Source organism: Dipodomys merriami, unplaced genomic scaffold (genome assembly GCF_024711535.1).
Source record: "Dipodomys merriami isolate MVZ:Mamm:240054 unplaced genomic scaffold, mDipMer1.0.p SCAF_44, whole genome shotgun sequence".
Taxonomy (NCBI): Eukaryota; Metazoa; Chordata; class Mammalia; order Rodentia; family Heteromyidae; genus Dipodomys; species Dipodomys merriami.
In genome coordinates this window covers 1,269,723-1,282,328 of record NW_027206002.1, presented here as the reverse complement: position 1 = coordinate 1,282,328, position 12,606 = coordinate 1,269,723, and the positions used below count along the sequence as shown (strand labels likewise).

Here is a 12,606-nt window from a genome sequence, read left to right as displayed (position 1 = left end):
AAACTGTCCTTATTTGCTCATAACATTTTCATGAATTTTCTGGCAGATGGCTGATCTCCAACAAGAACATCAGAGGGAAATTGAAGGCCTACTTGAGAACATTCGGCAACTTAGCCGGGAGCTTCGGCTTCAGATGCTAATTATTGATAACTTTATACCTCAGGATTACCAGGTAAGGGAAAAGGTCTCTGTGATATTAGATCACTTACTGGGGCTGCGGAACAAGGAAATGTAATTCTTAATTTAATTAATGCTGTCTATTTACATTCAATTATCTATAACATTTTCTTGAACAAATACTACCATATTTTATCTCAGTTATTTACTTTCTTAATATATAATTTTTTATTTTTTTTTTTTTGGTCATAGAGCTTCAACTCTCGGCCTGGGCACTGTCCCTGAGCTCTTCAGCTCAAGGCGAGTGCTCTTCCACTTGAGCTACAGCACCACTTCTGGTTTTCTGATGGTTAATTGGAGATAAGAGTCTCATGGACTTTCCTGCTCAGACTGTCTTTGAACCATGATCCTCAGATCTCAGCCTCCTGAGTAGCTAGGCTTACAGGCCTGAACCATTGGCACCTGGCTTATAATTCTCTTTTTGAGAATATTAAGTATTTAAATAGAGTTTCTCAGCCCTTTGGAGGAACTCAGATTCATGTAAATGCAGTCAGAATCAAGGTGTAGGTACTGTTCATTCATCCAGCACCCTATATCATGTACATAGGAAAAGCAGAACTTCATGCTAGCTAGTTCTCCCTGCCCATGGATGCTAATTCCTTCTCACGTGTGTGTATAGTCAAATAGACATAACACAGAATTTACCATTTGAAGTACACAGTTGAGCAACCTGAAGTACATATATGTTGTTACTCACCCGTCACCAGCATTCATCTCTAAAAGGTGTTAATTCTGGATAGTAGCATAATTTTAGCATCTTCTTTTTTAGTCAGCATTTCTGTTTTTTAGTTCATTTTAATAAACTTTAAAATATTTTTAAAATATCTATCTTGAATCTTAATACAGCTTTTAGAAATTGTCTGAAAAAATTTCCTTTGGACCTGAGACAAACAATTTACTTGAGTGTCTAGCACACTCATTATTGGTCCTTGGATAATCTGCTTTTGTTTAGTTACTTACTTGGTAGTGAACTTATCATATGCACAAAGGCTACTTTTACTCAAATGGTTCCACCACCCTCTTCCTCAGTTTGCCTTTTCTAACCTAGCACACTTATCATCATGATCACAGGTTCTTATATTCTTGCTTTATTTTTCTTGTAGTTTAATGCTGCCTACATATATTCCTAAGAAATACATATTTAAAAATGGATAAGAAAGTATCATGCAGTTTGTGTGTGGACTTACCTTTTTTAGCTAACACTATAGTTCTATAAATACTTCATATTTGACATATCAGTAGTGTTAATAGACTATCTTTGACTTTTTTTTTTAAAGGAAATGATTGAAAACTATGTGCATTGGAATGAAGACATAGGGGAATGGCAGCTAGTGAGTATTCTTCATCCTTTCCTGGAATCTTCTTGGAGCACTCCTGCGGACTAGAGACTGTGCTCTGGGGGTGGGAGGTGGTCCAGAGGATGAGCCAGATTCCTGTGTATGGAAGGCATGGAGGATGCTTTTCTCACTAACTAACACAGACTCCCGCTAGTAGAAATGGTCTGGTTCAGGAGTTATGTGGGACCAAAGGGCCTCTGAATTCCTTTCTGCCTCAGCATCCAAGTTAACATCTTACTAGTGAAATGTCAGGATACCTCACAGCAAATTCGTTGAATAAAGGTATTTCTTCCCCCCCTTTTCCTTTTTTTATTTATTTTTAAAGAAATGTGTCGCCTACACAGGAAATAACATGAGGAAGCAAACTCCAGTACCTGATAAAAAGGAGAAAGATGTAAGACTTCTTTTTTATTACCATATTACAATTGTTTCTTGATATGAATGTGGGTCATTATGGTTGAGTTACCAGCCTGGCACCTGCTAGTCAGTTGTGCTAAACAGAGTGGTGGGCTAAACAGTGGGAATGAAGGGAGGGGTGGATTTAGTACAGTTGTGCTCATAGTCAGGCTTATCATGAGGGTGTACTAATCATTTCTGACACAGGAATGACCTGAGTAGACTCTAAGGCCTCTCTTTACCACCTCTGTGGGTCATGGTGAGAGAGTTGCACATGTCTGCCTTCTTTCCACAGGTAGTTCTAGTTACAGGACATTAAGAGGTAGGACCAGCGTGAGAAGAAACAGCAGTGTTTTTTCCTCATAACAGAGGAAATGTATGGTGTGTTAGGGCTTTTGATTCACTTAACTTGGTGAATACATTGTAGATTTGGGATAAGAATATATATTTAACCAGGCACCAGTGGCTTACGCCTGTAATCCTAGCTACTCAGGAGGCTGAGATCTGAGGATCACGGTTCAAAGTCAGCCCAGGTAGGAAAGTCCGTGAAACTCTTATCTCCAATAAACCACCAGAAAACCAGAAGTGGCGAGGTAGCTCAAGTGGTAGAGTACTAGCCTTGAGCTGAAGAGTGCAGGGACAGCGCCCAAGCCCAAGCCCCATGACCGACAAAAAAAAAAAAAAAAAAAAGAATATATATATTTTAAAATTTATTTTATTTTTATTTTTTTGGTCGGTTGTGGGGCCTGAACTCTGGGCCTGGGTGCTGTCCCGCAGCTCTTCAGCTCAAGGTGAGCACTCTACCACTTGAGCCACAGCGCTACTTCCAGTTTTCTGAGTGGTTTATTGGAGATAAGAGTCTCATAGACTGGGGCTGGGAAGGTGGCTCAGTGGTAAAGCGCATGCCTTGCATGCCAGAGGTCCTGGGTTCGATTCCTCAGCACCACATAAGCAAAAAGAAAAAAGCCGGAAGTGTTGCTGTGGCTCAAGTGGTAGAGCGCTAGCTGAAGAGCTGAGGAACAGCACCCAGGCCCAGAGTTCAGGCCCCATGACCGGACCCAAAAAAACAAAAAAACAAACGAAGAGTCTCATGGACTTTCTTGCCCAGGCTGGCTTTGAACCCTGATTCTCACCTCTCAGTCTCCTGAGTAGCTAGGATTATAGGCGTGAGCCACCAGCGCCTGGCCTTGAATATATTTTTAGAGGTTTATTTGTTTTGTTTTGTTTGTTTTCTCTGTTCTGTGGCTTTCTGCTGGATGTTTGTTTGTGTCTTCTCCCAAATCTGGTTGAACTCTTTCCTATGAGAGCCTTGTGTTTGTTTCTTCCCTTTAGCCCTTTGAAGTAGACCTTTCCCATGTGTATCTTGCCTATACCGAGGAGAGTCTACGTCAGTCTTTGATGAAATTAGAAAGGCCACGGACTTCAAAGGGGAAAACGAGGCCAAAGACAGGGAGAAGGTAAGGACTGTCTTTTTTCTTCTTCTTTTTGTTTGTTTGTTTTTTTGGGGTCTGGTAGTGGGGCCTGAACTCTGGGCCTGGGCGCTGTCCCTCAGTTCTTCAGCTCAAGGCTAGTGCTCTACCACTTGAGCCACAGCACCACTTCCGGCTTTTTTCTTTTTGCTTATGAGGTGCTGAGGAATGGAACCCAGGGCCTCAGGCATGCAAGGCAAGTGCTCTACCACTGAGCCACCTTCCCAGCCCTTCTTTTTGACAGTAGTAGTATTTGAAGTTAGGGCCTCCCACTTGACAGGAGGCACTCTTCCACTGAAAAGTCTGTCCAGAACTGGCCTGGAACCACAGTACTCCAGATCTCAGGCTTCTACATAGCTGAGATGACAGGTACATATCCCAGACCAGGTATTGGTTGAGAAGGGAGCTCTTTCAACCAAGCCTGGCTTCAAACTGCAATCCTCCTGAATTTAGCCTCCCAAGTAGATTACAAGCATAAGCCACTGGTGCCTGACCAGGACTGTCCTTTGAATCCCATAAAATGATGCTTTGAGATATTCTGTTTAGACATATTTAAAGAAAATTAAGATTTAGTTAACGTGACAGATACTTTGGCCAATATGTTAAAAATCGAATACCTCATTAGCGATGATTTGGCTAAGTAAGAACACCTTCCAACTTCTTTAGCCTTCCTAAGAAACAGAATTTACTTTCATTCCCTTTGTTCTTTCCAAATATATAATGAATCAACTATCTCATTTAATTTTGTAATACTGTCACTAATTCTTCTAGTAAGACATTAGTTTGTCTGGTTATATTCCCCAAACACTATATGCAATTAATTAGGTTTTCTGACATAAACATTACCCCCACAAACCTTGGTTTCCTAGGTCACAAGTTAAGGAAAATTTCTCTGAAAATCTTTCCTTTCATCTGGGCACTGTTTTTGAATATTGGATAGTATACATATATCATCATATAAGTTAGGATAATCTATTTCTGTAAGAAATAGGGTTATTTCTTCTCTCCTTTTCCTACATGAAGTTCTGTCTTATGTATTTAAGCTGATTCCAAGACTTTGAAGCTCCTGAAATAGTAGAAATCATCTTTTTTCCATATTTTGAGTTTATGTACTTTTGAGTTAGATGTAGGTGAAGTTGTATTTTTTTGTGTGGCACAAGCTAATAGATAATACCTAACATTTACAAATTTGAGAAAGTTTAAGAGTAGGGACAATCTGTTGTATATTAAAAGTATATACATTTAAAAAAAAACCTTAAAAGGATATACATTTTTGCTTTGGTTAACGTTTAGATGAAGGGTTAACATTTTTACATGGGGGGGGGGGGTCGGGGAGGATTGGGTAGGAGGCGGGGGGAGGATGGAAAGGGATGGGAAGGGGAAACAAAGGAGGAGGCTACAATGCTTGATAAGAAATGTACTCATTATCTTGCCCATGTAATTGTAACCCCTCTGTACAGTATTTTCACAATAAAAAGAAAAAAAGAAAAAAATGTAAAAAACAAAACGAAACATTTTTACATACCAACAGAAGGTACATGTGTCATATTAAGCAATGAAGCAGATCAATTTGAAGAAACAAGCTTTTAAATCTATCTTTTACTTTTCTTTTTCTTTTTTTTTGGGGGGGGGGTCCAGTTGTGGGCCTGAACTCTGGGCCTGGGCGCTGTCCCTCAGCTCTTCAGCTCAAGGCTAGCGCTCTACCACTTGAGCCACAGCGCCACTTCCAGCTTTTTTCTTTTTGCTTATGTGGTGCTGAGGAATCAAACCCAGGGCCTCAAGCATGCAAGGCAAGCGCTCTATCACTGAGCCACCTTCCCAGCCCTTATCTTTTACTTTTCTACTTTGAATAGAGATACTTTCACCTCAGTTCTGTAGTTTGTGAGAAAAAGGAAAGTTCAGGTGTGATATTAAATGTTGCGGCAGCTGACCACCCAAGTACAGGAGAAATGTAGGCAGGAGAAGGGGAGGGGGCAAGCTGGGGAGCAGCGTGGTCTAAAGTGGGAGGGAGGCTGCCATTCTGTTTCTGGTTAGTTCAGGGAGTAGAGAGAAGGCTCATTGTTGGATCTGGACTTTTCTTTTTTCTTTTTCTTTCTTTTTTTTCTTTTTTTTTTTTGGTTGGTGGGTCGTGGGGCTTGAACTCTGGGCCTGGGCACTGTCCCTCAGCTCTTCAGCTCAAGGCTAGCGCTCTACCACTTGAGCTACAGCACCACTTCTGGCTTTTTCTGCTTATGTGGTGCTGAGGAATCGAACCTAGGGCCTCATGCATGTGAGGCAAGCTCTCTACCACTGAGCTACCTTCCCAGCCCTTAAGTACACTTCTTGTTGAACATAGATGTTTAACTTTGTAGACCTGAAACAAAACATTGGAAGTTTGGATACAGCTTCCATAGCGCTCACTTTAAGCCAGTGTACTTTTGTTGAGTTTCACCTAAAAAGAATATGTGTAGGGGGGCTGGGAAGGTGGCTCAGTGGTAGAGCGCTTGCCTTGCATGTATGAGGCCCTAGGTTCGATTCCTAAGCACCACATAAGCAGAAAAGAAAAAAAAGCCGGAAGTGGCATTGTGGCTCAAGTAGTAGAGCACTAGCCTTGAGCTGAAGAGCTGAGGGACAGTGCCCAGGCCCAGAGTTCAGGCCCCACGACTGGACCCCCTAAGAATATGTGTAGGCCAACAGTATATGAGCTAGACCCAGCATCTCCATATGTTAGAGTTAGCCTACTGTATTATGAAAAATGTAGAAAGCAAACATACAATAATTTTTTTGTGTGCCAGTCCTGGAGCTTGAACTCAGGGCCTGGCCACTGTCTGTTAGTTGTTGCTTTTTTTTTAAATACAATTTTATTGTTCTTATTAAGAGGGTATACAGAGGAGTTACCGTTCTATAAGTCAAGTAATGAGGACAGTTCTTTTCAGACAATGTCACCCCTTTCTTCACTCTCGCCCATCTCTTAGCTTGCTCAGGGTTAGCACTCCACTACTTGAACCACAGCTCCAATTCTAGCTTTTGGGTGATTAATTGGAGATAATCTCATGGACTTTCCCGCCTAGGTCGGCTTCCAACTGCAATCTCGTATCTTAGCCTCCTGAGTAGCTAGGATTACAGGCATGAGCCCTAGCACCCAGTTAATAAATAGTTCCTTGATACTATATTATATTACATGATACGTTCAATGTGGTATGTGGTATTCATTAAGAGAAACACATAATTCAACATGCTGGGCAAGACTGCAGTATATCCAACAGCATCTCCATCAGTCTCTATGGAGACATTTATGTGACCTGTTACATCAGATGATTTGGGTCTCCATCTTTTATTGAATCCACCTGTACACACATACCCAGATGCGTTATCAAGGGATTCAGTTGGTTAACATGTAGCTCACTTAGTCTTGCTTTCTTGGCTAGGCCAGTTTGGAAGTTATCATTTGTCTAATTCCTACTTGGCATACTGGGGGCATTGTCTTCTACCCATTCTCAGTGACCTTCTCCTCCCCTGAAAAAGTGACCACTTATTAATCTTGGACAAATATGTGGAACACTAGCCTACATCTATACCCGGGAGCACTTTGTATTTGCAACTACAGAATAAAGTATTTGTATTTCAGCCTTTTGGGAAAGCACTCATGTTTTCTTTTTCTCTTCTCCAAACAGAAAGCGTTCTGCAAAACCTGAGGCCGTAATCGATTCTTTACTTAAGTAAATGTTACAGACTTAAAAGTCACAATAAAAATTAGTGATATTCTCATGCCTGGACAAACTCTTTAATTAAAACAGTGAAGACTTCTGTGTGATTTCAAATAGTGGAAGCTGTAAATCATGGAGTAAGACTGGAAATAACAATTTGCCTAATACCTTGTAGACCATATATTCTAATATCAGATATTAAAGTTGTACAACTGGTGAGTGTTTAATCTGTTATATTCCTCTTCAACTAGACTAAGCCAGCAAGTTAGGTGAGCAGTTCTCATGGAAAGTTTAAGTGGCTGTGTAAATCTGTTAGCTATTTACTCAACTACTGTATACTTAGAAAACAAATTTCAAAATAGAAAAAAAAAAGTGTGTCCTGTTTTGCACATAGAAAGTAGCAGGTACAATTTTCCTGGGTTGCACTGTTCTATGTGAATATTTGAGCTACATACACATCTAAAAAATAGCTCTGTCCAAACGTTGATCCGATTGGCCTGTTAAAGTATTCTACAATTCTATAATAACATTCTGTATTGTAAGGATGAAATGGCTGATTTTTTGAACTCCCATAGAACATTTTATAATTCAAAAAGTCAGTCTTGTAAAAACCAAAGTTGAAGCCTGAAAATATGGCTCAAGTTGTAGAGTGCGAAAATGTAGCTCAAGTTGTAAAGTGTTTTCCTACAACCCTAGATCCCACCTCTTCAAAATAAGAACCAACAGAAGTTGAGAATGTGCATAGTCAAACAGAAAGACAGCTTTTTAATCTTTTGCCTTTAAAACATTTTTTTTTTTTTTTGCTAGTCTTGGAGCTTGAACTCAAGGGCTGGGGACTATCCCTGAGCCTCTTTTGCTCAAGGCTAGCACTGTGACACTTGAGCCACAGTGCCACTTCTGGCTTTTTCTGTTGATATGGTACTGAGGAATAGAACCCAGGGTTTTATGCATGCTAGGCAAGCACTCTACCACTAAGCCACATTCCCAGCCCTTATTTTATTTTTTATAAAAAAGAAAGAATTCTTCCCTGATTTTTTTGTTAATTAACCCAGTTAGACTTCTCAAAGTGAAATTATATTCATAGTAAAATAAGTTGTAATAGGTATTTTTGTTGTTTTGTAAGAGTTATTTTACTCTTGAACCACTTAGTATTATGTTTTGTCAGTTTAATATTATATGATCAGTTCCAAACACATAGATTGCAAAGGTTTTGAGACTTTACAGTTAGGATTTACTACATCTCATCATAACAAGTTTAGATAAATATTGGTTTGTAATTACAGAGCTGTGTATAGCATAGGGGTGAATGAGATGGTGAAAATGTCCATAAACTTCAAGTATGTACAGTACTAAATGTATGTGTGTAGTGAGTATTTGCGGGATAATTAGGATTGCATTTCAGTAGCATCATTTTCCTAGTGGTATGTATGATAGAAGTTATAACTGTTCTCTGTGGAGCCCTGTATAGGCCCTGTGAAAACTTGACATGATTATGTGTCTTGTAAAGGGTTTATATGAGCAGAATATCTTGTAATTGTAAACTAACTTACTTTCTTTCTCGTTTCTTTTCTTTCATTCTTTCGTTCATTCGTTCTCTTTTTTTTTTTCCTTTGGTCAGTTGTGGGGCTTAAACTCAGGGCCTGGGCACTGTTCCTGAGCTAGCTAGTTGCTCAAAGCTAGCACCTCCACCACTTTGAACCATAGCTCCATTCTCATGGACTTTCCTACTTAGGCTAGCTTAGAACTATGAACCTCAGATCTCAGCCTCCTGAGTAGCTAGGATTACGGGCATGAGCAACCAGCACCTGGCTAGTTGTAAACATTTTTGATGATACACATTTAATTCTGTTGCTGTTCAGAGATCTTAGTTTTCGCAGTAGGAAAAAAATTCCATGTTTCTGGTTTATGTTAACAATTGATTTAACAAGAAAGGAGTAGTTTGTGAATTGTTTAAAACATCAGAGAAATGTGAACCAGTAGGTTAGATTATTTTTTTCTAAGTGTCTTTGTTGCAAATTTCAAAAATAAGAGTAAAAATATCAAGAAATTTCTCAGAACAGCCTACTTCAGAAATCATTTTGTTTTTGTTTGTTGGTTTGTTTGTTTGGTTTTGAGGCAGGTTCTTGATATATAGCCCAGTCTGGTCATGACCTCACAGCCGTTCTGCCTCAGTCTCCCAAGCACTGGGATTTCAGGACCTGCACCAGCATGCCCAGCAGTAATTTTGTTTTAAATATTTATGTTAGAACTGATTATACTAGATAGAAATGAATTACTCATTTTTATTGAAATACCAAAATTAGGTATTTGAGCCAGGCCTGGAGATCCATTTAAAAACTATAGTATTCATTTAGCTCTAATGAATTGTAGCAGCTCTGTGGCTTCTTCACATTGATTATGTCTCTGTCCACAAATGAAATTTTAGAAACTTCAGTATTGTTTTCATGAATGGTTTAGATAAGTGAATTTGTTCCATGTTTGAAATAGATGTGCAGATTTGAAATGAATGGTACATTCATATAAATAGGTTATTGATAAGCGTTTTTCTTTAATTTAAATGGTAATATTTATTTATTAAGAGGAATTTTGGTCGAATGTTGTTGGGTTCTGTTGCGTGTTCTTCAATAAACTATGTAATTGCATGGACAAATGGGCCACTAAAATATAATATTCCCTTTTTTGGTATAAATTCTTGGGAAGGTTAATTAAGAACTTAAGATTAATTAATTATTAATTAAGTCCAGGGATCTATTTGACAAACTCACTTTCTGAAAAAAAAACCTTTTTAAAGCAAAGAATGTTATTACTCTGTGGGAGTATGAGTAATACTTTATCTGCAACATGTTGTTTTAAATTATGGTTTGGGATTTATTTGTTTTGTTTTGTCAGTTATGGGGCTTGTGCTGTCCCTGACTGCTTTTAGCTCAAGACTAGTGCTCTATCACTTTGAGCCACAGTTCTACTTCTGGTTTTCTGGTGGTTATCTGGAGATAGGAGTCTCATCGGGACTTTTTTTGCCAGCATTGGCTTTGAACTGTGATCCTCAGATCTTAGCCTCCTGAGTAGTTAAGATTACAGGCAAGAGCCACCAGTGCCTGGAAATTGGTTTTGTTTTGTTTTGTTCTTCTTTTAGTCTGTTTTTAATATCTTTCCCCTTAACTCTTAGAAAGCCCCCCTTTCCTACAGGGCTGTGAATTAAGGAATGGGTAGAGTTTACATTTAAACATATCAGTACCTGCCCAGTTTTTAATATATACATCTGTTTTTCCTTTTAATGATTCTTTGTCCTTAAAATACTAGAAGAAAACAGATTTCTTAGTGCCTTTGAACTTATACTAGAGTCTAAATCATTTAAAACTTCAATAACGTTACTACAATACTGTATACTGGCCAAAATTAGAAATCATGCAATGAGTTCATTGTGTTCTTTTCAAAAGCCACACTTCTGTTATATTTCAAATATAAATTGTATTTGTTCAAGTGTATATATCACTATTGTATGTATATCTGCAGCATGGTTAAATAAGAAATAAAAGTCTTTTACCTAATGCCTGTAGAAGTGTCCTTTTCTGAGCTGCTTCTGTGTTTATTTTGTCTTGAGGTTTGAGAGCAGAGTCTTTGTGCTTGGCAACCAGGATTGTGTCATTGAGGAGGCCTGTGTAATTTCACACCCAGAAACTCTTCAGACAGAACTCATCATGAAATAGAACTTTGAGAAAAGTGTTTTTAAATGTACTTCTCATTGATAAGATTTATTTTTTTTAACACAAATACCCTTTTCATTAGGTGTTTGAGAGCAGACACTGGTTCTCAATGTTTGGCTGGAAAGAAGCTTTGTACAGAACAGGCCCCATTGAAAGGTACAGGGAAATATAACTTGGTAGTGACATGATCAGGATCTCAATAGAAAACTCTTCATAAGCTTAGAGTAATGCCAAAACAATGCCATTGCCCATTGATTGGATTATTATTAATTAGTGTGTGTGTGTGTGTGTGTGTGTGTGTGTGTGTGTGTGTGTGTGTGTGTGTGTGTGTGTGTGTGTGTGTGTGTGTGTGTGTGTGTGTGTGTGTGTGTGTGTGTTGCATCTTGGGGCTTGAACTTAAGGCCTGGGTGCTGTCCCTATGGTTTTTGTTTTTTGTTTTTTTGTTTGCTTTGTTTTTGTCAGTCAAGGGTCTTGAACTCTGGGTGCTGTTCTTCAGCTCTTCAGCTCAAGGCTAGTGTACCACTTGACCCACAGGACCACTTCCGGTTTTCTGGTGGTTAATTGGTGATAGTCTCAGGGATGTTCCTGCCTGGGCTGGCTTTGAACTGTGATCCTCAGATCTCAGCCTCCTGAGTAGCTAGAATTACAGGCGTGAGCCACTGGCACCCAGCCCTATGCTTTTTTGCTCAAGGCTAGTGCTTTACCACATGAGCTATAGCTTTACATCCAGCTTTTGGGTAGTTAATTGGAAATAAGAGTCTCATAGATTTTTCTACACAGGTTGGCTTCAAACAATGATCCTCAGTTCTCAGCCTTTTGAGTAGCTTGGATTACAGGCATGAGTCGCCAGCATCCAGCTAAGCTAATCACATTCTCTCTCTCTCTCTCTCTCTCTCTCTCTCTTTTTTTTGTCGGTCATGGGGCTTGAACTCTGGGCCTGGGCTCTGTCTCTCAGCTCTTCAGCTCAAGGCTAGCACTCCACCACTTGAGCCACAGTACCTACTTCCGGCTTTTTCTGTTTATGTGGTGTCGAGGAATTTAACCCAGGGCCTCATGCATGTGAGAGGCAAGCACTCTACCACTGAGCCACTTTCTCATCCCCAGTCACATTCTTTGGACAATATTGATTACCAAGCATCAAGCTAGACAGCTTCAAGAGATTCAAACTGGGTCATGGGGGTGTGGACCCTGCCAGAAGCATAATTATGCTCAAGTGCATTAATTGAAGACACTGTGCACATCATTGGACTGGTGACCGTAGTTATATTCTGTACTGGGCAAGGTACATTCATAATCACTGTACTTTTATAATCCTAATTAAAAATAGTTTAATGGTGTTCTGGTAGTGTAAAAAAAAAAAAAAGAAAAGAAATTCCAACTGGGGCTGGGAAGGTGGCTTATTGGTAGAGTGCTTGCCTCGCATGCATGAAGCCCTGGGTTCCATTCTTCAGTACCACATACAGAGACAAATCCGGAAGTGGCACTCTGTGGCTCAAGTGGTAGAGCACTAGCCTTGAGCAAGAGAAGCTCAGGACAGTGCCTAGGCCCTGAGTTCAAGCCCCAGGACTGGCAAAAAAGAAAAAAATTCAAACTGGACCTTGAGAAATTTTGACTAGTTTTGATAAGTGTGTGTGTGTGTGTGCATGCACATGTGCGTATGCGTGCCTGTCCAAGGGCTTAAACTCAGGTCCTGGGTGCTGTCCTTAAACTTTTATGCTCAAGGCTGGTGCTCCACCATTTGAACTACAGCTCCGCTTCTGGCTTTTCTGTTCTTGTTGGTTTTTTTTTTTTTTTAAGTGTTTAATTGGAGATAATTCTCACAGACTTTCCTACTCTA

General features: G+C 39.6%; 1 protein-coding gene across 3 annotated transcripts in view; it reads left to right on the top strand.

Moving 5' to 3' along the window:
* LOC138807900 (kinesin-like protein KIF3A) overlaps positions 1 to 10,585 on the top strand; it is a 40,895-nt gene extending 30,310 nt beyond the window's left edge. For all 3 annotated transcript variants that reach the window (XM_069993715.1, XM_069993714.1, XM_069993716.1), the window contains 5 exons: positions 47 to 172; positions 1,455 to 1,508; positions 1,840 to 1,908; positions 3,243 to 3,367; positions 7,033 to 10,585. In XM_069993715.1, coding sequence (XP_069849816.1) covers positions 47 to 172; positions 1,455 to 1,508; positions 1,840 to 1,908; positions 3,243 to 3,367; positions 7,033 to 7,081 — 423 coding nt within the window. In that variant the 3' untranslated portion in view covers positions 7,082 to 10,585. The remainder of the gene's footprint in view (positions 1 to 46; positions 173 to 1,454; positions 1,509 to 1,839; positions 1,909 to 3,242; positions 3,368 to 7,032) is intronic.
* Positions 10,586 to 12,606: the final 2,021 nt, after the last annotated feature.